General features: G+C 37.5%; 1 protein-coding gene across 1 annotated transcript in view; it reads right to left on the bottom strand.

Annotated features, from left to right (window-relative positions):
• The window catches only part of erbb4b (erb-b2 receptor tyrosine kinase 4b), a 338,434-nt gene that overhangs the window by 6,549 nt on the left and 305,465 nt on the right, over positions 1–26,420 (bottom strand). Inside the window, exons 21-27 of the mRNA XM_085249408.1 lie at positions 12,631–12,786; positions 10,789–10,864; positions 9,092–9,238; positions 7,296–7,393; positions 6,318–6,488; positions 1,019–1,268; positions 130–234 (exon numbers count right to left, since the gene is read on the bottom strand). Coding sequence (XP_085105534.1) covers positions 130–234; positions 1,019–1,268; positions 6,318–6,488; positions 7,296–7,393; positions 9,092–9,238; positions 10,789–10,864; positions 12,631–12,786 — 1,003 coding nt within the window. The remainder of the gene's footprint in view (positions 1–129; positions 235–1,018; positions 1,269–6,317; positions 6,489–7,295; positions 7,394–9,091; positions 9,239–10,788; positions 10,865–12,630; positions 12,787–26,420) is intronic.

Below are 26,420 nucleotides of genomic sequence, written 5' to 3'. Positions count from 1 at the left end.
AAGAACTGGGTACACATTTAATATATTATTTTAGATAAGTACTGTATCACAACACAAACTATGTCATTTAGCTCATTTTTTCCAAACATTTAGAAATTTGATGAAGACATTCAAAACTGTCAGAGTAACCTGAATTGCTCTTGTCTCTCATGGCATTGCCTTTTGCTCCTCGCTCTGATAAAAGACCAGTGGGATCGGCGCTGTAACGCTGTCCATTACTGTCCTCACCTCCGCCTTGCAAGAGGAAAGGAAGCAAGAGAGAGTTTTAAAGTATGCTACTATGAAAACCTTATGTCAAGATCCATATATATTTTCTAATAAACTACGAGGCAGAGCTATAACTGTAGCCAAGTAACTTTAATTTGGGTGATTTAGGGATGACATCTTTATTTTTCATGGGCTGACCGTACAGTACATGGATTCCGATTAGTGCTCGAACGCAGCCATTACCAATATGTTACACTCTTCTCTTTCACTTCTTACTTCTCCAATGAAGTGACATTATAGACACGCTTGCATTGTTAAACTCACTTTACCTACCCAAACAAATATTGGCAGCAAGCATAAAGGGAAAACGTAGAAAAGAATAACTTGAGTCACAATGTCAACAAATAATTCAGGACATTTTCTCTGTTCCGATCTCACCTATCTTGTCTACTGTGACATGACATTTTTGTCACTGTGTCACTGGCTATGGCGTCACCTTGTGGTACATTCAGGCTCAGTGACTGAAAATAAAATGAGGGCTGATTTTGTTTCGCGAATCCTCTCTTTACATATTATAATCAAACCAGATTTTAAAATAAATAAACTGTACCAAAGAATTCTTAGGATATGTCATTAAGTTTCAGTTTATTCATGTAGAGTTTGGTAATGTTTACAAAAACACAAAACATAATGACTCTATGCTTGATATTTGTTTTCAATTTACTGGTATGAGCAACCCAAAGTATTTTTCAGAGTCCCTCAATTGAATTTAATCCCATGACCGCTGCTTTTGAATGTCATTCTACTTTACCTTGCACTGTGGTGAGAGTTGAGCCAGCCTCAAGGGTGCTTGACCTTGGGGATGCCTGTTTTCTCAGAGTGCCATTACAGCGGGGGTCATCCTGGCTACCACGGCCAAATCCACCAACTATTTTTCCTCCTGAGGCAAGTTCCTGTGGAGCGAGGCAGCTTCCAGTAACAGGGGGACCAGAGATCACTCTCGGCACGGCAGCCAGCATATCCTCCATGCTGAAACTGGGATCCTGACAGCCAAATTGGTTCTGTGTAGAAGTAAATGAGAGAAAGGGTTCAGTTAGGATAGTAGGAATGTGAGACTGAATTCAAAGAAAATCAGTTTACTAAGACAGATATACGATGAGAGATTAATGGCAAATTGTGTTTAAAATCTAAAATCTAATGTCGAAGTCAATGAACTTTAAGTTCATTACCTTCAAGGGGAAACTGTTTCTATTCCAATCTTTTGTCTACAAACTAGTTTGATTTTCTGGTGTGGTACAAGTACAAAAGCAAAAAAAACCCAATATAAAAAGTACAACAAAAAAAGTAAGACAAAGACTATTGTAAAAGTGACAATTGAAGTACTTTGTACTATTGTCCATCTGCAATATTAAAATGTGACAGGCAGGGGAGACAAACAGCAGTGCCAAACAATGATATGGCAGCATGACTGCCAAGTACAATTAAAAGGATTTTAATTAAAAGGCTCCATGCAGCAAGTCTTTAAGTAGCCATATCAGAAATGTCATGCTGTGTGCATTTGTGTCTACACTAATGACAAAAAAGGGCTTTTATGAACCTCAGCAAGTGCTTTACTCGGTTTATCTTTTCTCCCCCATATTTTCAGCAAGTTTTATTTTTTTTAAATTTTTTATTAACTTATCCTCAGGTTAATGCTGAGTCGTCTGTGATCTTACGGCAACAGTATATGGAATTTATTTCCCTTAAAGTGGACCTCTGGCTATTTACCTTATTTAATACTAAAAAATTGTTATAATAGTGGATGAAACATGGCTAAATTACCAGATAATGAGGTCAGCATATGATTAATAAACATTTTGAAAAATTTGGGATGCTGTGTAAAATGTAAATTAAAACAGAATGCAATGATCTGCATATCTCATGAACATATACTTTATTCAGAACCAAACCTGCATCAAATATTTAAACTGGGAAAACGTATCATTTTAAGAAAAGTAAGTACACGGCGATGTTTACAGGATCCCCTCGCTGTAAATTTCTGGGAACAGAAAATATAAGTTGCTGAACTTTTGGGGGAGGGATGCTGTCCCATTCTTTTTATCTCTCTCATATATATAGACTACAGCTGTTCAACAGTCCTAGGTCTTCTTTGTGTTTGTATTTTTTGATTCACCACACGCCAAATGTTTTTAGCTGGTGAAAGCTCTGAACTACATACAGAACTGCATGCATACAAGCTGTTCCCTTTGTCCAAAGGATGTCGGTTCCGTGTTTTCCAAAAGAATTTCAAATATTGATTTGCGTTCTGCCTTGTTTCAGTCCACCTTAAAAAAAGCTTTGATATGGCTTCTTTGCATGATAGAGCTTTTACCTGCATTTCTGAATAGCACAGCAAACTGTGTACACAGTCGTGAAAGTGTTTCTGAGCCATGGATGGATTTCTATGAGTCTGACCTATTTTTAATTTGCAGTGCATTAAGGGCACAAAGATCACGAGCATGATCCAATATCGATTTTCATTCTTGTCCCATGTGCACATGTCCACATCCAAGAGATTTCTCAAGATCCTTTTTATCCTTTTAATGATCTTATATACTGTAGATGAAGAATAATTCACCGTCTTTAACATTGTTCCTTCAAGAACATTATTATGAAATTGTTCCACAATTTTTAGATGCACTTTTTCCCCCCAGATTGATGAACCTGTGTCCACCTTTACTTCTAAGAAACTCTGCCTCCCTGAGATATTCTATTTATACATAATCATGTTATTGACCTGTAGTCAGTTAATTTAATTCATTGCAAAATGGTCCTCCAACTGTTTCTTTTTAATATTGCTCACTTTTCCAGCTTTTTATTCCCTCATCTAAACGTTTTTGAGATGTTATTAATACTTTTCATAAAATAGCAAAAAGTCTCAGTTTAAACATTTGCCTTTTCTTTATCCTTCTGTAAATGAAATATGGTTTATGAGATTAGTAAATTATTGCAACTTTTTTCATTTAGATTTTATAAAGTGTCCCAACTTTTTCAGAATTGGGTTTGTATCTAAGATACAAATGGCTTCATACTCTAAATGCCCAGTTTCCAACAATTTCTTTTTTCTTTTGGGTCTATATGGTGTCACACAGAGACAGGTACATACTGATGGAGAGATCCATAATACGCTCATCACAGGCACACATCTCACCCAGTGAACCGTTTGTTTACCATACCCAAATCAGTAGAAATCTGCCTTAAAAGATCAGTGTCCTTAAAGCGGGAGAAGCTTAGATTCCTTTTTTCAGACAGATGGTGAATTGAGGAGTTTTATCAAAGTACATTGTAGCAGAAAATTATTTTGAACTATGGAAAATAATTTAGTGAAGTCCACAAATACAAATCTAAAGCAGGAAATGAGCATACTTCTTTACAAGCTTACTAAGTTATTCCAATAAAGTTTTTACTGAGTGCCCAGTTACTGATGACATCTGACTCTTGTCGCACAGTCATGTAAATCTTTTTTGTTTCCTTTTTTTTGTTAACTTAGAGATCGGAGTAATGCAATTATTAGCAAATAGGAGCTTTAAACAAAACTGTGCCTACTGCTATATTTTGTCCAAACCTTTGCTTGAAATCTCAGGAACTTCAAAGGGCAGAATTGAGGGGCATTCTCATTTTCTGTATGCAACAGCATCGTTCTTTTTTCCTGATATATTACATGTGGAGTCTTCCCCAGTTTCTCATCTAGTGCTCTACATTATAAGCCAGAAGCAATTAGTTGAGGCCTTAGAGCTCATGCTGTTTTGTCATTACAGTGTAACTGCAGGTATATCTACTAAATTTCCCTCTTTCAATCCTCATTTATACCTATCACTCATCAAAAAATAAAAAACAAAATCAATCACTAACCTTAACACAAATATAAAACTGTGGAGTTTCTTTAAATCATATTCAAACACATGCACAGCTGTATTACTTTGTACCCTGAAGATGAACAGAGACTTAATCCAGTGTGAAGTAAAATATTAACTATTACTTGAAGAGTCAAGTAAAGTGCCCCGTTCACCTTTTTATCAAAGCACAAGCTTTTGGCATCGCTTTAAACCAAATAGTTTTTAATCTTAGCATGCATTTTCATAATGACATTTCGGAGTATGGTGGCAATGTCTGTTTAAGTGAGTGCAGAACAAATTTCTTCCAGTTATGAGTCACAATAATAGAGTGAAATATGGCTGTATAAGTAAGTGTTTTAATAATCAAGCTCATTACAATAATCAACCTATTTGAAATTGAATGCAAATAACTTCATAATAATTTAAACTAAAAAGAAAGGCCCAGTAGTGGAAGAAAAGTATAGGCAATAGTAGGGAACAGCAGGGGGATTGTAAATATATATACAGATCAGGCAAATACATAATCATTCACTCTCTGAAATGCACTAAAACAGGTTTGAGACATATCTCTCATTGGCATTCAGTGGGTATTTTTATTCTGACATAAACACAGGGGGATTTTGGAATAGAAAATGTTTGAATTCTGGCTGTGTGACTGGTGCTGTGATAGATTTAAGTCCAAAGAGAGACTATGAACATTTGAACAGTCCAAGAACTGAGAAGATCTAGCTGTAAACTCCAATTCAGAAGAAGGCAATTACAACAGTTTCACAAAGGAGAAAGACGAAGGAAAACAGAAAGAGAATTGGACAGCAAGAGACAGATGGGCGTGAACGCGAGAAAGCTGTGTGAGTGCAGTTTTAAGGCCTCAGTCTTTTGTGCTTGAACAGAATAGTCCTGCATTGCACTGAGAAAACCATTCCCATATCACTTTAGAATGCATCTAAATGATTTGAGTACTTTTGCTATATTGTCCCATTTTTCATCTTTCAACCAGCCACACTGCTACTATGCTTAGAAAGAACTGGTAATAAGAGATGGTAATCCAGAGACCATGTCAAATTAAAAGATAAGAAACAAATTTAATGAAAAAAGTAAAAGAAAAACACACAAATTAAAACTTAAGTTCATTAAAAAAGTAATAACAAAAATAATGAAAAAGGGTTGGGCCACCAGTCTTCCTTACAGTGTTAATGAAGGGATTCACTTGGAAAACACAAACTGGCTTACCTAGGTTATTGCAAGAGGTTTCGAACTTTATGACTTTACCGTTTATCATTTAATAGATTTAATCTTGTGTACAATGTTAATAAGTTATTTAAAAATATTCCAGCTAAATATCTTTGTAGGAAAATCTGTGGACATCAACAACAGTACAGTGAACTGAAAACTACACTAAAATATTGGGTTAGATGTCTAGAATGTAGAAAACCATTATGACTAATGGCAGTTGGCACCTCCTATTACCACTGTTACTTCTAGCTTAAAATTCTGATAAAAACAGAGCAACAAGAACAAATTAATTGTTGAGTGAGTACATCAAAAACAGTTAAAATCAATAGCCCATCCAGCTTGACAATGACTACATTAGAAGGGCTAATGCAATCACATGTTCAACCAGCTGGCTAACCAGATCTGTCATCTTTTTAAAGCTCTATTTAGATATTTTACATAGACAAGAGCAAGTCATTTAAGAACTCTATTTGCTCTTATCACCACTGCCAGCTGGGTATACACAGAAGAAAATTAGTTGAACATTTTATGCACGCTTGATATTGTGAAGGGGTGTGAACCTACACCTTTTCTTAAGCCTATTGCACCATTGTGGTTCTGCCAGGGCCACTACAAAACCTAAAACGAATTATTAAGTGAAATCAACGCAGAACAAAGTCTGAAACAGGAGACAAACCGTGAGTTGTTGGCTGGCAAACTTGTGATTTACTTCACCACCACCACCCTTCTAGCCTCCAAATGTGGACTTAATCTCTCTTGTCACAGCACAGATGCCAGTGGCATCTGCCAGAATAGCAGTATTTGACATGCTAAGATGAAAACATGCTGTTAAGTCTAAGCTATTTTTAAAAATTCCTCCAAGTTTAAACAATCTATTTCTACCGCAAAACACATTGTGCAGTCACATTGCATAATGATCCACCTTAATAACACAATGTAAGTGTATCTTCAGTATTTCTTCCACATATTGAACATTGTATTAGGGCGCTTGAAATAAAATACCTTGTTGGAGTCCATCCTTGTGCGGGGAGTGTATGCCAGTGGGGGGATGTTGAAGGAGTGGGGCACCAAGTACTCCTCAGCATCCATCAGGTCATCTAGTTCCTCCTCATCCAAGAGGCTCTGGAAGAACTTGCTGTCACTGGGGCTGGGGAGCTTCATGCGATCATCACCCTGAGTAAAGTTTGATTCAGTTCAATTCAGTTTTATTTATATAATGCTAAATCACAACAATCGCCTCAGTGCATTTTATATTGTAAGATACAAAGTCTACAATAAAACTGAGAAAATCCCAACAATCCAAAAAAACAAAAAACAAAAACCCACTATTAGCAACAGTGGGATTGAAAAACTCCCTTTTAACAGGAAGAAACCTCCGGTAGAACCAAACTCAGGGAGGGGCGGCCATCTGCTGTCACCAGTTGGAAGTGAGGGGAGGGAGAAAAACATTTATTGACGATAAAGCAACAAGTTAAGTCAGACTGTGGTTTGGGGCCTTGTCATTGGCAGATCCATCTGATACTTTTGAGAAAGGCTGATATGCAGAGAAACAAGAAAGGGAGGGTGGGGCACAGAAACCACAACAAATGTGTATGGGGTGGAAGTAGACATTAATAGATATATTATCAGACGGAGAGTGTTTGGAGTGAGGTCCAGCTTGTTATTCTGATAACACATTAGCTATTATTTTTAACACTTTTATAGCCTCTGCAGCTTATATTTTACTGAAGTTAATTTGAAAATATCAGAATAACAAGTGTGATAATGTCAGATTTGTTTCATGACTGTTTTACTTGTGTTACTTAGAGAAACCTTTTTTGAATGAGCACTTATTTTAACACAACATAAGCAAAATCCATGTTTTTTTTCTTTTACAAAGAAATGGGAAACAGAAAAACTCTCTATATGAAAAACTGACACAGTAACCGAAGACACACTATAAAGATAACATACATATTCCGATACCATCAATTTACCTACCTGGATGACCAGATATCTTTGGGGATCTCGAGCCATTCGAGTGAACTCGGCAGCCAGCTCCTTGAACTTGGGTCGACTGTCTGCATCAATCATCCAGCCTGAAAGGCATTTCTTTATTATATATTTAACAATATGATGTTCCAAATAAAAATAACGTGTGTGTGGGGTGGAGATGCCATCTATACATCTTATTGATGTGTATAACTTTCCCAGTCAACATTCAATTTGAGGCTTCATCTATCCCCATCAGGATCCTGTTTTTTGTTCCTGTGTAAATTTACTGTTACCCCATTTAACTATTAGGAACAATGTGTTGAGAAGGTGTCAGTGGAGATTTGGCAGTGCAGTTGAGTGGTCTTCCTACTTTGGTGTCAAGGGTAATGCCTCCATAGACTGAGGCTTTGGATTAAAGGCTACATAATAATGCACAATAATTAGACTTTGATATCATCTTTCAAGCATTATTTTTTGACATGCAGCTATCTCTACAAAGTGAATAATTCATTGTGAACGGGTATTTATACGTAAAGTGATAAATTGAAATTATTCTGAACTTGAACTTATTTCCTGACTGGTCGATATGGTAGGTTAAATCTATCATGATGGTGGTTTTAATTGCACTCAAAGCAGCTCTGTATTACACCATTATGCTATTAAGTGGTGGTGATAGTGGAGTCTGGTGTGTTTGCTCGTGTATTGATGGGGCAGATGTGGTGGATTATCCCTGGGCCAACTGTGGTGGGAAGGTCTGGGTAACAAAAAACTGTAGCTAACCTGTGAAAGCTTGACATCAATCACATGACATGAAAACAGGCCATATTCCCCTACTTCTTAAGATTTTTGAAGATTTCATTTTTAAACCATTTTCCAGAATGCATTGTTTCATAATGATTAATTACATGAGTTTAAATTAAGTTCTCTTCTTTATTCAAATATAAATACTGTTTCATCGCTATAATGGCCATATGGAGCTATGTGCTCTTCTGCCAGTTTCCATGTGAACATGATGATATAATGCCAAAGCAATCATGTGGTCTGGCCTTGAGTACAGGCTGACTAGGTAAAGGATGGTTAAATGTGGCTTTAGATGTGAATACATAAATACATACACAAGCCATTTCAAATGTAAAATTGATTATCTTTTGTCTTGGTGCATAGCGTCTATTATTATTGCCAGTAAAGCAGAGGATAGTGAAATTAGTTAAAGCTTCAGAAGTACACTGAGCACATGAGCCTTTTCAGCATGTGCAGTGTTGCAGAAAGAAGTCAGATAAGAGGCAGGTGATAGTAACCTCTCCCTGCCGTGTCTGTGTCCACTTGCCAGATTGGCGCAGGTTGAGGGTGACCGTAAAAGCCAAGGTGACAGAAACGGCCAGAGGCTGAACCTTGAAGAGCAGTAGAGAAGGCTGAAGTGGTGCTGGCACCCAGTCTTTGTCCTGTCAGCAGTGGCCAGAGGGTATAGTGCCACCTGTGACCCCAGTGCCTGACAGTATAACAGCAGTGGCTGACCACTAAGGCCAACCTGTTCATGCTTAGCAGTCCTCTAAAATTGTATACAAGTATGATCAATTAAAAGAAAACAGGTGGGCTAAACTGTAGAACCGCAATCTACCGATTACCAAATGTTTTCTGAACATGTTTTCTATTCAAAACTAGCTAGCATGTTTCCTCATCGCTCTCAGTTTAACATGGTAGAAGCAGTAATTATTAATTCTGATTTATTTGATTTGTTGCATTTGATTTTAGTTTATTAAAGAGAGTTTCTGTTCTTCTGGTTACTTTGAGATTTTACTTACATTTGACCATGACCATGTAAACATCAATGGTGCAGATGGGTGGTTGAGGAAGACGCTCTCCCTTCTCTAACAGATCTGGGATATCTCTTGTAGAAATCCCATCATATGGCTTCCCTCCAAAGGTCATCAGCTCCCAAATGGTTACACCTGAAAGATGTAGGAGTAGTGATATATGAGCACAGAGGCAGACAGATTAAGTAAGGAGAGACAAAAAGATAATTACAAAAACAAGAACAAGTAGAAAGTTGAAAGCCCAAATTCACTAAGTAAGTGGAAATAGGAAAACAAAAATAAATGTTCCTTTTCTTTTAGAGTAAGGAAGCACAAGTGCACTTTGAAATCTTTTTCATTTAATGAAACAGACATTTGAAAAAGAGATGTCTTAAGAAAACAGTAAATGTTGTTTTACCAATAAGTCTCAGTCTCAAGCAAATTACATAAATAAATGACAGGAAAACATAGGCGTGACTCTGCTTTTAACCACCTTGCTACAGTGTCGCATTGTAAGCTATGGGTAAGATCTTTGTCAGACAGGTATGCAGAAATGACAAGGCTTGGATAAAAGCAACACCTTGTGCAAAGACTCATGATGTGACCAATAACAGTTTTATGCTTCCTTGTGCAAACTACACTCAAGTGTCCCCAAATTATTCCCTTATTCGCCGCAATTTTTTACAGATTGCAAAACCCACCAATCAGCCAGGTCTGGTCTGTTCTAATTAGCCACCAAGGAAAAAATCAACCATTCAAATGGTTCTTGATTCTTGTGAAACTAAAAAGATGAGTTAAAAATAATGTTCAGGATTTTATTAATCACAATTTACTTCACATTACACTACATGTATATGAGTTCAAAGTAAAGTGTCCATCCACTGTCTATTCACCGTCTCTTGGCTGCTCTTAGCGTTTTAAATGGACAGGGAAGAGTCGGAGCCAAGCTCTCAGCAGGAGCATGATCTCACCCTCTTTCCTCTCATGGTCCTTCTGTCCTCTCCCTCACAGCCTTGTACCTTCAATAGTTTTCTCCCACTACATGTATTTTGATGTAACTGTCTGTAAATAATGAATAAAACCAAGAATATGAAGATGGCCTTGAACACATTCTACCTCATGCACCCTTTTTCTATTCCCCTCTTTATTTCTTGTCACACACACAAGTCTTATTTTATTTTTTCCTTTGTCTGCAAATTCCTGCTAGACTGTCAGCGGTTGAGCAACTAAACTAGGCACACAGGTACACTTTAAAGGGCCTCGAATGCTCTTAGTGACATCTGATATTACGATGGCATCATGTTACCTAACAATCACCCACCACTGGCTAAAATAACCATTTGCAGTATTTATGTACCTAAAGCACCATACTAAAATATTCTATTGCTTAATTTCGGGACCGTAACATGTAATTTATATCTACAAAAGTTGAATTACACATCTGATACATTATGCTGCCATATGCTGCCTAGCAACTGACATTGTTGTTTCTAGTATATTGATGGCAACATGACAATAAAGTAGTAAGAAACAATAAAACTTTTTGCAAAACAGGTGATAAGAATCTGTGCTTTATTAAAATTGTGGCCATTTTTTTTAATTTCAGCTTTTCTATTTACATTTCATTGGATGAAGGTCAACCAGTGCCTTTGTTATCAATAAAATTATATAGAAAACTGTCATTGTTATATTCAAAGGACACTTACCATAACTCCAAACGTCACTCTGATGAGTAAACTTCCTGTAATGAATACACTCAAGGGCCATCCATTTGATGGGCATCTGTTAATAAAAGCAGAGATGTTAGTACCCTTATACTTAAGGAAAACTCTAATTTTCCATGTGTTTTTATACTAAATATCAGCTAGTTGGGTGTTGACAGTGATAATGGACCATTTTGGCAAAGATACATCAACAACACTGGTGATATGCAGCTTAACACTATAATTAGATATGAAATTCTATTTATTACAGCGATGGAAACTGAGAGGAGGGGTTATGGAAGATCAGACTTTGTCTTTCACTCAGCTGAGGGGAAAATACTACAGTGATCGTCACTGGTATAAACCGTGTTGGAGACACTGGAAAGAGACGAAGAGAGAGGGATGAAAAAGACTTTCTTGAGTAAAGAGGTTTTGAAAACAAAATACAAAAGCGGCAAAGGATAAACAAAGATTAGAAGAGGTCAGAACTCAGTGTAAGTACAGCCTCAAGGATATATTTGTTTACTATGTTTACAGGGTTTTGAAATCCCCAAAGGTAAATAACACGGTCCAGTAGAGCAGAATACCATTTCACTCCAGTGAAACTGTCCTTTGTGATGGGCTAAGTTCTTCTTGTAGAATATGAAACCCTCATTAATGTTAATGTGTATCGCTGTCTTTTACAAAATGTCAGCCGTAAGGTTCAAAATGGTTATTTATTAATATTGTATCTCCTAAACCAACACTTTATTCAACAAATAACTGAGGTAGATGGGCCCTTATTACAAGTTCAAGTGATCATACCGGACCAATTGCAAAAGTAACAAAAAGCACTAACATGATGGTTACTGCAGCCTGTACACACTCCAACATTCAAACTGCATTTTTCATTTAAATGTTAAGGAAAGAATTATAAAGCAGACGTTTTTGGCACGTTTCTGGTTCAAATGCAAATGAAATTGAGATTTTTAAATGAAAGCTTTTGCATTATTCTCGTTCACTTTCCTGACAGTCAGAAGAGAAGAGACAGTCAGTCTATACAGAGCAGAAGCCAGCAGCAGATTAGTTTAGCTTAAATGCCTGATCTGGGTCTTTTTGAAGATAACAGGCAATCAGCACCTCAAAAACTCACTACATAGTAGCTATTTGAGCTTAAAAAAACCAAAACAAAGCAAAGTTTCGGATCCCTTTTAAAATGACTCTCCTTCCTAGCTGTCACCATCTCAAGTAACATTATCTTCACTTCACCTGCCTCTCCTCTCCTCCGCTAAGAGTGTGCCTGCTTTACTCTGCTCTGTGTGTGACACATATAGGGGAGCAGATGAAGAGCACAAAAGACACAAGGAAAATGTGAAACAAAGAGCAAAGGAGAGGAACAAACAAACAGTGGAGACTTCAGACCAAAGAAAAAAAAAATAGCCCATATAAACAACACAAGTCTTCAACTTCATACATTCAAATGTTGCTAATGTTAGATCGACCTTATTCACAATCACAAGCTCTGATAACTTCAGCCCATTCAGCTATGAAAACATAGTTATTAATTTATGTTTTTTGAGGCTATAATTCGTACACTGCACTTCCAAGGTGAACATGTTCAGCGGTGGCATTGATGGCTTGTTTTGCTTGCGAAACAGTCTTCTACGATTTAAAAACTCATTGTTCTCTCTAGAGCAAAAGAAGGCTTCCCAGCCAGGAAATTGTTTAATGTTTGCTTTCCATGGCAGTGTGTGGCAGTGATCATCAACTCAGATTCTCAGAAGGAAATTAAATGTCTATTTACCCCCCAAAATTAACCAAATTTCATTATTTGACAATGTTTCTAAAGGAGATGTCACGATTTACCTTTCCTCCATCAGCATTATATTCTTTTTCATTGACATCCAACAGGCGAGCCAGCCCAAAGTCAGTGATCTTGATGTGGTTGGGAGATTTGACCAGGACATTTCGGGCTGCCAAATCCCTGTGGACGAGCCTACGCTCCTCTAGATACATCATTCCCTGCAACACAACAGATGCACATAAAGACAATATTTCCCTCCAAGTTCATTTGCAACAACATACATGATACTGCTGTCTATAAATCAAATGCATGCAAGTTAAGATCACCATATGTTGTCATCATTATCACTATCAAGTCAACGTTAGAATTTTTCTAATTATTTATATCAGCATCATTAAAACCACTTTGATATTTTTAGATTTATAATTCCCATCAATCAACAACTAGACTGTAGAAAAGCCCCCGTAACTGCCAAATGCTTGGCAATGCAATCAAAGGCAGTATCCATAAGCATGTTTTCAATTAAAACAGGACTCATAGGAGCAAGAATGTTGGAGTAAAACACTTCCATCTGTATATTTACTTAACAATTAGGAAACCAACCCTGTGCTCTGTCTTTACAACTGATATGCTTTAGAAAAAAACCCAACAAAACAAACTCTCAAAACATTTTACTGTTGCAGTTTTAGGTTAATAGGTTAATATTTTAAATCCCAATTTTAATGTCACTGGGATGTTTTCCCCATTTTTTTTCAGCAAAAAGTACAAGTGCTTAATAAAAACAAAACAAAAAAACAATTACAAGAAAACAAAAAAACATCATTACCGTGTGTAGAGAGGCACGTGTGCACAAACATGTGCACCGGTAAAGAGGATATCAGAATTTGCATCATTACAAAAGCAGAAAGGCAACCTCAGCGTGAAGCAAAATGCCAGCCATGTCCTAAAGCTACAATATAATATCTCCACAAAGCTGTGTAAAGGCTTTTCACTTTCTACACCTTGTGCAGCACATCTTGAGCCTACACTGCCTATTGTGCATCACTGCTAGAGTGGACTTGAAGAGACAGAAAAATAGGGGGAAACTATTTCAAATTGGACAAGCAATAATGTAAGCCACTTTGTTTGAAGTGGTGAGAAGACAGAGAAAACGAGGCCTTATTTGAAGCCATAACAAATTGGATTTAGCTGGAATGGGCTGGAATGAAACGAGAAGTAGGAGCAGGAGGAGAGTAGAGGGATGGAGATAGGTGGGGTTGAGCTACACCAGTCTAAGAGGTGAGATAACATTCATACAGTTGTAAGGCTATGATCACACTGCCTCGTTTGGCTTAATCTCAGGAGCGAACAGGTGCTTTTAGCATACCTGCACATATACATACAAACCCATATGCACCTGTAGACATGAATATGACATAATATTGCTTTCATAAGATGCTGACATAATAAATCATTCTCATGAGCAGATAATTCTATTACAGTACATGTCCATCCAGCTATTCACTGCAGTGCAGTACAGGAACAAGTTCAATAACTGCATATGTGGGACTATATCACCATGCACCTACATCTGCCCTTAAAATTAAGGGCAGGAGGTGAAGTTATTTCACTTCATGAAAAGTATAATGATTTGTGCCAATCAAAAAAAATCACATAAATTGCTGTGGAGACTGAGATTCATAACTGTTGTAGGTAGCACCTCAATGAAGTAATCAAACATATCATACATAAACATACTATTACAGTACAACAGAGTGCATTCTTTGTTTTGGCTATTATATCAGAATGAATCAGTATCTCTCAGATTTGCATGGTCAGATTGTACAAATGAGTGCTTATTTATGAGCGTTAATGACTTTTACTACTGGCTCTAAGCTCAACAAGCACTTGTAAGGCAAATTTAAGCTCTGCTCTTATAGCCAGTGCTGCCAGTTTGGGAATATGTTAGGAGATTAATGTGCCCAATCGCTGAGACTGTGACTAATGGAAACTATGCAACTCGAGCAATGTACTTGTATTTAAACTTTTTTCTTGTAAAACATACGGCATGACTAATGTGCAGGTTTTTGCTATTTACATGAGCAATCTAATGATGTCTGATTCCACTCTGTGCCAGAGCTAAAAAAAAATTACAGTAACAATGAGGATCCATGAGCTGATATGTTATGATGTACCATATGCTCAAAAGCAGAATTTACATTAAAAGCAGAAACGCTGATATACACTAAGGGGATGATTATTAAATTTCAAACATGCCAACGTGTGATTTTCAGTGTCTATGAGAGTGTCTATTCTTTTCCCCACAGTGTTGTGCCAACTTTTGCAAGCATACCTTGCCCAAAATGCTGCAGAAGGGGTAGAATTGAAAATGGACAAAGGCCAAGCTGGTCATTGCCCATGGCTCATCGAGTCTGTGTGTATGTCAATGTATACACTGCCAGGTTTCTGACAGATTCTTATTTGTACATAAATCGCACCCAGTAATCTCCTCAATTTTCGAGACAATTAAGCAGCGGAGAGAGAATGGATGGTTTGGGAACCCGTGAATTTTAATTTGCCAGCACGATGAGATTGAGAGGGGGAGGTGATGGTGTGTGTGCAGAGTGGGAAGTGGCTGCAGACGTGCGTAAGGAACAAACTTTTTTTTCTTTTTCTACTCGGTTGCTCTCATTTACTGGCCTCCCATGTGGACATGATGAGAACAACTCACTGCCAGAGGTTTTGTAATTGCAGCAAACCTGGATGAGACAGCCAGGCTGCTGCCAGTAGTGGAAGCTGTATTTCAGGTAAGCTTGCCACCAGAGAAAATCCACAGGGTTCAGACAGACTCTGTTATGATCGCACCTCCAGACGAGAGGTGCTTTCCAATCAGTAGGGATAAGACCTATGCCCTAAACCTTGCACACTGAGATTTTACACGGCAAAGCAAGCCAGGGAGAAAAATCTCTAGAATACCTAGAAGCGGAACAGTCTTCAAATGCCCCCATCAGAATTTTAGGAAATATAAGTATAACAGAACAACAACAACAACAAAACCCATTCATACCATGTAACTCTCACATTAAACAGGTTTTATTTACATATAATAAAATAGCATCACTGTAATCTACACTAACTCAGCCATCCTTATTAAACTTTCTGATGGGAAGAATGTTTGTTTAAAAAAGCTGCAAAGAAGATCTAATTTATAGAAGGGACGGTGAAAAGGACATAAGTAGATACTACAGGTATACAATCTATACAGGTGCTAAACCATCCTCATGGCAGTGAAGAAAATCGCTACTCTCTCGGAAAATATTCTGATATCCTGCCATGGTTATTTGGGCCTATTTCAGAGAGGCCTGCAAACAAAACCCAAGTGGAAGGCATTGTCCTTAGATGTGTTTTGTGAAGACAGATTTGGCAGCGAGTGGCAAAGGGCTGGAGATTAAATCAATAGGAGGAGAGCGAAGAGAGGTGGTGCCCATTTTTCACTGACTGGCACTTCCCACTGTTGTTTATTCTGGCAAGATACACACACACACACACAGAGACACAGACACACACAGAGACACAGACAGATGCATGCAGAGAAAGCTGTCGACCCACATAGCCACCACACGCGCACACACAGAGAAATCTATAATCAAGTGATTCATCCTGAATAATGTTATTCATGAGGAAACACTTCTAATGAGACTGAACATCCAACAGAGGCTCTATAAACCTCTTGTGTGTTCGCTTTCTTCAGTGAGTGTATGTGTATGTGTGCCTGAGGTTATTCTCATGCTGTGCTTATGTAGGAGTGATGTTTCTCACTGTGGATTTATGCTCATAAAGATTCAGGAAGAATTTATAGATTGCACATGGTGACACATAATTAAAGCTGTATTCATAGTGTTACAATTTCCTACATGAACGGTGAACTTTAATTTCATTAAACAAATACAGTAACAGCATTTTTGTGAGGTGTGAGAGGAAAATAATATAGGAATACAATATCTTTCAGTTAAAACAACTCCGCACTTAAGACACAAACTAGTATTGACGATACCGTCACCAAGCATCAACAAATCAATTCTACCTTGGACTGCATTGTTCCCTTTCTGGCTAATTCTCTGTGTTATTTCTGCTTCCTTTGGTTTCTGTAGGCTAATATGTTTAAGTGGATACCATTTAACCAAGAACAGTCGTGAAAGCTTGAAAGAGAAAGCAACTAAACCTCTCTAGAAATGAAAGAAACCTAGTTGCCTGATAGCAGGATATAAGATGGAAGTTGGGACTGCATACACTGAGAAGCACAACTATGTGGCTGGGATAGTGTGCAGGAACATATTTGCCGCATACAGAGTAGAAGTCCCCAAGTCCCGATGGGAGACTAAAGGTTGTTGAGAACAACAAGAATAAGGTTCCAGACAGACAAGCAGATGCTGGCTAACCAACCTGATATAGTGGATGCTGATAATGAGTAGAAGAGCTGTGATTTGTAGTTGTTGATAGCAACATCAGGAAGAAGGAGCATGAGAAAATATAGAAACAGTGAAAGATACAAAGTCCAAAGTGATACCACTGGTAATAGCAGCATTAGGAGTTGTAACCCCCCAAACTCAAACAGTAGCTCCAGCAGACTCCAAATAAAAATCAGATGTCATCAGATGCTGCGCAGATCCCCCAAACCGCCAGGCCTCTGAGAGGACCCAAGCCACCTGCTCACAAGCCTTCAAAGAGAAATGGTCCAGTCTTCCAACGTGACTCACAGCAGGAAGTACTCAGTGCCCTGTCAGCCTTTGACAGTGTGTAATTCAGTCCACAGTTTGTTAGGTTGTTGTTTGCACACATCTTGCATTCAAGGGATCATCTCTGATCGCCCACAAAACCTAGACATTGCCCAGCTGTTCATTCCTGGGAGCGTCTGCAGCTTCTTTTTTGGAATGGGAGGTAATGTTGGAGCACCAGCATAAACTTATACACAAAAATTCCCTCTTTGCGAGAGAGTTCACTCTTTAGTAAATTCAAGGAACATTGCACTGAGCTACTAGGTGCTTCTTGGTCAGTATGGATGTTCCCTTTCTAGTCATCCATAATTCCCCCATGCAATGCATATAACCCCTCACACTGGATAAACTGGCATAGTAGCATCACATCAGCATTGCATACCATATGATCAGTCCTTGTCCATTCATGTCGACTGCCTTATTCCAGTAGCACACTTTTCATCAGTATGTACTGGTTCCCCAACCCCTGATTTGTATCTTGTTAAGTATGGTTTATGTTCTGTTTTCAGTTAGGCTTGAGTAGTATATTGTGCTTGGTATTTGTTAGTAGCTCAGGAATTTAGATTCTATCGGAAATAATACCAACAGGTATATCAATCAAAGTGAAATGCACATTTTCTGTGATGTCGGTGTTGTTATAAAATACTGTGCATTTCCTTTTGAGTGCATAACATCAGACCCTGTAGAAAAGTGTGATTACAATGAATGATAGTAATTCTATAATACTGAATAGTGAGCAGCAAGAGAGCATGACTCATCTGTGCTATTTTTCTCTTTTATTATTCTGCCTCTTTTGCTCATTTTAACAGGGATGCCAGTATCTCTGGAGGGCACAGGATGTTTAGTGACTGTCTGTTTTGTGTTATCATATTGAGAATAATGGTGCAGTTTTATTGGAGACCGGTGACATCAGTACAGAGATCTGCTTAATGCGGTACATGTTTAATGTAGGGTTTAGATATAAAAGGACCCCAGTAGGCTCGGGAGAAGGTGAATCACCGTTTAAGGAATGAGGTGAAACAAATCGGACCAATGTGGAGGAGAAACTGAGAGAAAGGTGGGGGGGAATGATAACACAATAATGATGAAAGCGGTAGGCTTTCATTTCATTTTGAGCTCCCATGTCGGAATGAATTTAGAAAATGACATTAGTGGGCAGCTTGAATATGAACAATTTGTCTGTGCTCAGAATGAGTTAGCACTTTGCAAAAGGAAACCTTGTTCATATACATTTATTCTCTCTGATGAACCCTTAATGCAGATGCACTACCATACCTACAACCTAGACGAGGGGGGTTCTGAAAACAGACAAATCTGCACCTGCACAAATTGGCAATTGCACAAAGTGCATCTGAGCAATATGCATTCATCTCTTTAATTAAAGATCAGCTAGTAAAACACTAAAAGTTGTGAATTAAAGGTATTGAAGAGAAGGATAAGTGATACTGACAATGTATTGTTTTTTTTAAAAACTATGTCACCGTACAAACAATTATCCCCCACTGGTGAAAGTTCTTTTTGTTTTGAACTGTGCGCTGGGATGAATGCATAATGCCTATATGTTGTACTTTCATGTTTACTTCACTCTCTAGACAAATTATCTGTGATCTCAGAGACAAAACCGGAATATTGTGACAGAAGTAATTTTCCATAGTTTCTTTTGACCCACAACAATTCCAAAAATATGAAAAGTAGTACTTTTCCTGCATTTCGAGTGCATCTCAGAGTGATGTATTCCAAACTCTTTGCATACTCTTATGCAAATATGATGTGCCTTTAAAAAGAGATAACATTTGGCTTGCATTTCAGCATGTGTTGTGTGTAGAATTATAACACATACACACATTAGTACGCCCAGACAATCCTCAATTGTGCGTAAAGCATTCACGGATGCCTCAGAGCAAAGAGCTGGCCTGAGAATCTTTTTGTAGAATTAAGTCTCTTGTGTCTCGCTATTGCTACTATGTCAGGTTCAGCATTAATAAAAGGGGTTAGAGAAGCAATAAATGCCAGCTGAAGTCAAGTCAAGGGTTTTACTCACCAAGTGACCTATCATTTCTATTTTCTGACCTGTGCTCTGGCAGAAGCAGAGATGGAACACTAATAATAAATGATAAAAGATAAGTTTGTACACGTATAAAACTCAGCCCTTACAATCCCCAACAATTGCAATACTGGCGAAACTGTTTTGTTGTTTTGAATTACAACAACCAGCAATAAATATTTACAACTAATAATTTGATTTATGGGGCTATTTTGGATAGTTATTTTTTTCTGGGAGGAAATGTAAATTAACAGTATAAAACCGCTAATTCTCAGGTAATTGCTGGATGAAGTGTAATTTGAACTATTTTAAATTCTTTTAAAAAGTAGAACTGGTGAAATTCAGATTAGTTAAATGAGTTTTAAAGAGCAAATCAGGGCTGAATACATTTGTAGGTAAATTGGACTAACATAGGAAATTCCCTGATAATATGCAACTTAATCAGAGTAGTGCTTACAATATGGAAAACTATTGTACACTGGATAAATAGCATAATTGTTGTTGCTATTTTGTGAAAGCCACAGGCATCTGACAGATACTCACACTGTGTCCTTTTGCAAGAGACCAGTCTTACTCCTGACTTGTCACATTTGGAGACTTGGGCAGGCATCACGTTTAAACATTAGTAACTCATTAGTGTTATTTCTCAGTCTGTTAAAATTTTGAACCGAATCAGAATCTTTTCCTAATCCCTAATCCTAACCAAAGTTTTTGCCTTAATCTAGCCAAACATGGAGTAAAAAGAAAGCAGGGCTTTGCTACCCATTAAAAGCTGAAAACACTGTTCAGCTTTAAAAAAGTGACAAAGCCCTGCTTGATAAACCCAGTAATGTAAAGTTTGTCCTTATCATTGGATACAGTGGGCACATCAAAGTACAAAATGCCTTGTATCATTGTCTGATATCCAGTGTCTTTTCTGTCTAACACAATGGGAATGAGAAGAAGTTGACTGATATGAGATTCAAGACCCACCAATGCGGATGATATTTGTGAATGCCAGCTTTAAAATTCAAAGTCCACTATAGGAAATACGTGAAGTATATAGAAATCTTATTGGAAATATTAAATATTTGTGATGTTTATGGGAGCTTCAGATATCGGGTTCACTAAAAGATTCAGCAGAATGAGTTGGCCAGTATGAGCATGGAATCTCTAATAGCATGTAATTCGTAATTACATGTGCATGCACCTTTTTATCTATACTTACATTAACCTCCTAGGACGTCCACATATGTGGACATCACATTTTGGGTTATTTAGACCAAAATACTCAATTTTGCTCTACAAGGGCCTGATATCCACTTACGAGGACATTATACCGCTACTGTTCTATAAAAATTGTAAACAAATATCCTCATATGTGGCTCTTATTTTTCATAAAAACAAAAACAAGGTAAAAAAAAATCTGGCTATTCTTTCTTTTTACATTCATCGGGCCCCAATATGCTCAAATATCAAAGAGAAATTAAAAATGCATGCCGTGGAAGAGTTCGGGTCTTAGGAGGTTAAAGCGGGTGACTGTTAAAGATCAGGCAGTATGGATAATCTTCTGATCTTACAATCAATAACATCATAACTCAATAACATGAGTAAGCTAAGATGATACATACCTATAAAACTGTGCTTTATCTAATCACAGTGGAGATGAAGGGGAAGTGTCTCATTCCATATGCTGTAACGTATGGGGTATGTATGCTGTTGCTAAAGAGCTGTCAAGCAGCCATCATGATAAGTGGGATTTACTCTCTTGACTCTGAATGAGTAGAGGCTGACCTTACTTAGTCATAGCTGTAGGTGTAAGTTATCTACCGTCACACAATGAATATAAGCTGCTTTTAAATAGATAATGTATAATTCAGTCAAAGGTTTAGCTCATATCAGTGGAGAATAGCGTATGAACGTGATCATTTTTACTGGAAATTAAAATATCCATTTTTTCATGCAATGGAGAAAAAGCAAAAGGTCAAGTTTCATGTCACTGGTTGTATAAAAAAAATCAGAAAAATATAAGAGCCTGAGAGAATAACAACAATAAAATATCATTAAGAATGCAAAGGGAATCCCTAAACTTTCTCTTTTTTTGGTTTTTGGAGCTTTTTCACCCATTCCTCCAACAATTACTGGTCTAGTCAAACACATATTTATTTCAAGTCTATTAGGCAGTTTAAGCCTGCCTTTTAAGACTCATGCATTTTAGCTGGGAAGAGAGTTTTTTTTATAGCTTTGCTGTACATGTCAAGAATTTTAATTTTGTTGTGAATAAGTAGATTTAATGTTCACATAAGTGGGAGCTTGAATTGAGTGAAATAAACAAACAATACAAGAGAATAAAGCACCCAGGGCTCTTTGCTTGAGAGAAAGCTAATATTTTTGAAGCCCATCATCCAGCTGGCTCTTATGAATGAATGCATGAAGGGTATCTTTTGACCTCACCACCCACAGAAGAAGGGACAAAGAGAAAGCTCAGACAGAAAGAGAAATATAAAGAACAATGGCACAGATGGAAATAAAGTAACACATTACATTTAATGCAGCTTTATGTACTGAAAGTTTATGCGAAATGTATCTTGAAATGTCAAATATCTGGGAAAGTCACAGTTTTGCACTTACTCAAATCAATTATGGAGTTTAATCCCTTTAAAGAATGACAATGCACACATGCATTTTGAGTTGTGCCTAAAAAGTAAGAAATAATTTTGTTCAAAGAGCTCTTGACTCATGAAAGTCTGACTGCAAGTTGGTGGAAAATGTGAAACATTATTACTCATTATGTAATAATTATGTTTATCCACAAGGGTCAGTTTGACTTTGGAGATGCGCAGTATATGCACATATAACGTGAAACAACAGGGAGGCCACAGAGGTTTTCAGAATGATGCGGCATTTCATCGACGTCTACATCATCTAAGATCTGGTGATGTCATAGGAATTCAAGGAAGCTGGGGAGAAGGGTTAGGTCTACAACGAAAGGGCACAGAAAAAAATCAGGTCTATGCATGGTGAGGGCAAAGAAATGCAAACACTCAGCAGAAATTTATCCATCCTTCCTTCTTTTTTTTTTTTTAAACCGAATCATCTTATACTGAGAGGTCAGAATGAAATGTTAAATGATGGTTTGGGAAAAGCTTGTTTCAGCAACTCACTCTTCACTTCTCTGTCTTTGTCTTTGTCTTTGCAGAGGCACTGGTTCACTGAACTCTAAAGTCAAGGCTGTGCATATAAAATCCTCAAGGGTCATTTGACCTTTCCAATCAGAAGCTGCAGAATCTATAGGGCATAGAAAACTTCCAAAGAAATGTTATTTGCTCAAGGAGATAAATGAAGGGAGGTGGTTGTGGTTTTACTTTCATAATTATATTTTTCGATCAAATCAATAAATGCTGTAGATGACTTTGGAGTGCTAACCACATAAACAATATGACTTCTGGTTTTGCTGCCTTTCTCTCTCCTCTCATTCTTACAGTATTTCAATATTACCATGTTTCACTCAATGCCTAGTTGCACTCTAGTTATGCCATCTGGCTGTTTACTTGTTTCAAAGATAGATGTTTAGATTGCAAAGATTGCCAATACGTGTGGCAGAAATACACTCATACGCATGTTAAGATTATACCATTATCACTGCCTGATGAAGAGAGACAAATACAAACAGAAAAGGGATAAAAATGGTGATTGAAAAAGACAGCATTGGCAAAAGGTGTTATTTTGTGGGAATACGTACGTGTGTGCATATATGACCCATATTATATTACTCTACCTTGCTTTCTATCAGTGTATAGCTACTGCTGCCACCGTGCCAACATGCTGGTATGCCAGGTCCCTACAGGCATCTTTGGGATCAGGTGGCAGGTTCATAACATACGGCAACAACATGACCTTGTCCTGGATGGGCCCGCTTGAGCCCAGTGACAGGGGCAACAGGGGCCAATGGGGTGAGTGAGAGTGGTGAAAAATGAGACACCAGATGGATATGTTAATATAGTTGGCATGCTGTAATCTGCTACTGTTCCTCTCTCTGTCTCTCTCTTCTGCTCTTACTCTTTTTCAGCCTGATTCGCTTGCTCAATTTGTCAATGAGCACACACAGCATAAAATGTCATTCTTAAAGCTTCAGAAAGAAGCAGATGACTGGGCTCCCTCTATCATGAGCCAGCCAGAGCTGTAGCCACACATAATCAAGTTTGTGGCGCAGACTCATTTAATTTGTGCCCTCTTCAATTACAGTAGCCTATAATTTACAAAAAAAAGTAAATACATAACAGAGGGAACTCAGCACACTAATTAAAACAGAGATCCAATCAAATATCAGCTAAAGCACTCAATACAATAATGATGAGTACAGATGGTGCAGTTGATGGGGTATTTTGTGGCAGTTTTTCTTTCTTTTTCACAGTTCCTGAGCCAAACATTTCAGCATTTGACTCTTTGGCATTGACTGGAAACCTTGTAAGTAGCATGAACCGATGTTTTTCTTTGAAAATTTTGTTCTTAAATGGATTTCATGACATTCTGCTATGAAATGTTTGCACACCCATGGGAACAACAGTAATCAGTAAGTATAAAAGATCAAAGTGTTTCTTAATTGCATACAGTATGTTGTATATTTTTTCAATTAATTTAGCACAATTAAGACACTTTTTGGTGTGACTAAGTGTTTTTGGTTTTTTGCAATGAGATGAGGTACTTGTAGATAGAAACATAATTGATTTGTACACTCTTTCTGAAAGAAGAGTCTCCCAAGACTATGAATCAAGTAATATTGATTCATAGTCAAGATAAATTAATCATCATCTGGAAGTTTATATTCAGAATGAGTCACATCTTATGAAGAGCAATGTACGTACTTTGTATGTACAAAGTGCTCTGAGGCAATGATAACTGAAATGGTATTCAAAATGATAAACAGTTTAAATTTTTATTTAAAATTTGTTCCTTTGGGGTTCCATCAGTCAGCAGAACTTTGTGTTTTTCTCAATCTGTTCTTCTCACATGAAGTATTGGGTCTGGTTGAATTTGCAGTTAGTGAGATGATTGCTGATATGTCACTATGTTTCAGTTTAAAGGTGTGTAGTGTCACTGACTGTTATATAATATAGTTAAAACTTGACAGGAGCTGTATATGACCCCTGTTACAATTGATAGTTTGACAAATCTCTGTAATATGTAATTAAAATTTGACATTGTACATTGTAACATTTTCTTCATACAGTCAAGTTTTCACGTCAATATATGCAGTTCTGTGAAAAACTAAGGATAGTTCCCAATTCAATAGCTTGTAGAACCAGCTTCAGCAGCAAGAACTTATATAATGATCATTTTCTATACGGCTTCATCATTCTCTCACATCGTTATGGAGGAATTTTGGCCCAATTTTTTTACAATGTTGCTTCATTCACTGATCCAGATTTGCAGGCATTCGTTTATGCACAGATCTCTTAAGGTCCTACTACAACATTTCAATTGGGTCTGAACTTTGTATGGACCGTTGCAAGACCTAGATTCTTTTCTTTTTCAGTCATTCTGTTGTGCATTTTCTGCTTTGCTTGAGATCATTGTTGATTGATCCAGATGAATGATCCAATTTCAGCCAAGCCAAGTCCCATTTGACTGTAGAATTTTTTGGTATACAGAGAAATTCGGCCCTGGTCCTATGGCTGTGAAATAAGCCAAAATAATCACCTTTCCACCTCCATGTTTGACAGTTGGTATCAGGTGCTGGTATGTGTTTATTTTTCACCAAACACAGTGCGGTGTATTTTGGCCAGTCATCTCTACTTTGTTCTTGTCTGTCCAAAGGACATTGCTCCACAAGTCTTGTGGTTTGTTCAGAAGCAACTTTGCAAACTTAAGACATTTTGCCATGTTCTTTTTAGAGAGAAGATGCTTCTTTCCTGGCAACCCATCAAAACAAACCATACTTGTTCAGTCTTCCTCTAATAGTAGTGTCATGACCTTTAACATTTAAGATGTTAACTGTGGAGCCTGAGATGTAGCTCTTGGGTTTTTTGCAGTTTCTCTGAGCTTTGCACAGTCTGACCTTGGGGTGAATTTGCTGGGATATTGACACAAGTGCATCTGATTAGCAGTGCCTCCATGTTACTTTTCTTTTTTATTTCCTATAGAAGCAATAATGATGTACTTAGACTGCATAAATTCCTGTGAGAACTTTCTTTTTCTCATAACTGTACACAACTTGGAATTACTGTTAAATGGATATGTTGTTTATTGATACGTATTAAGAAAGACATCTGTGTTGTTTGTGACAACATACTGAGATATAGATTTTGTTTGTCACCGTAAAGGAGTGCAGACTAAAAGAAAAGACTTACAAGTGAACTCTGCACATCATACTGTAAGTTTAACAATTACTCCTATGAGTAAAGTTTAAAATTACTTTTTCTGTGTTACTTAACTCGACTTGTGTGCCTCACAATTACAAACAGCTGACCAATTAAAGAAAAAAAAAAATCCCCAAACAACATTAAGTGTCCCAGGAAGTTTCTGGATTTTTTGACTTGACTGGATATATGATTGAGCATTAATCTTCAAAAGCAATTTCCTCTCATTTGATGTTTTGATGATGTGGTGGAGCGCTATGTGACCAAGATCTTTTGCATGTGTGTGGGCACTATTATCTTTAAAGAGACCAACCACATCAGGATGGATGGGTTAAAGGTGACTCTGAACATCTTTGTGAACCTGCAATAATTTGCAGCAAGAAGATCAAACCATACCATCAAAATGCTCTTTATAGCGTAAGAGAGCAGCAGAATCGCGTCACTATAGGAGTCAGACGGATTTCAGGATTCATTCAATGTCTGTATGCTGTCGAGCTGAATGTAAATACATTCCTCTATGAACTGAGTATAACCCTACGGCCAATGAAAATGGTTCACTGCTTATGTCATTAAATCCCAAAATGCATGGTTATCAGTCTAACCCTAAGTGTATTTGTCTTGACTCAGAGATATTTGACTCTCACGGAGATAATTTATGTTCTGCCAACAACATCATGATGCGATATTCCTTTATGTCCTTAATCGCATTGGTACAG

Source organism: Mchenga conophoros, linkage group LG16, assembly GCF_057382185.1.
Source record: "Mchenga conophoros isolate Kocher_MC1m ecotype Shallow Benthic linkage group LG16, M_conophoros_male_GT1.1, whole genome shotgun sequence".
Taxonomy (NCBI): domain Eukaryota; kingdom Metazoa; phylum Chordata; class Actinopteri; order Cichliformes; family Cichlidae; genus Mchenga; species Mchenga conophoros.
The sequence above is the reverse complement of the archived record's forward strand: the minus strand, read 5'-3'. Positions and strand labels throughout refer to the sequence as shown.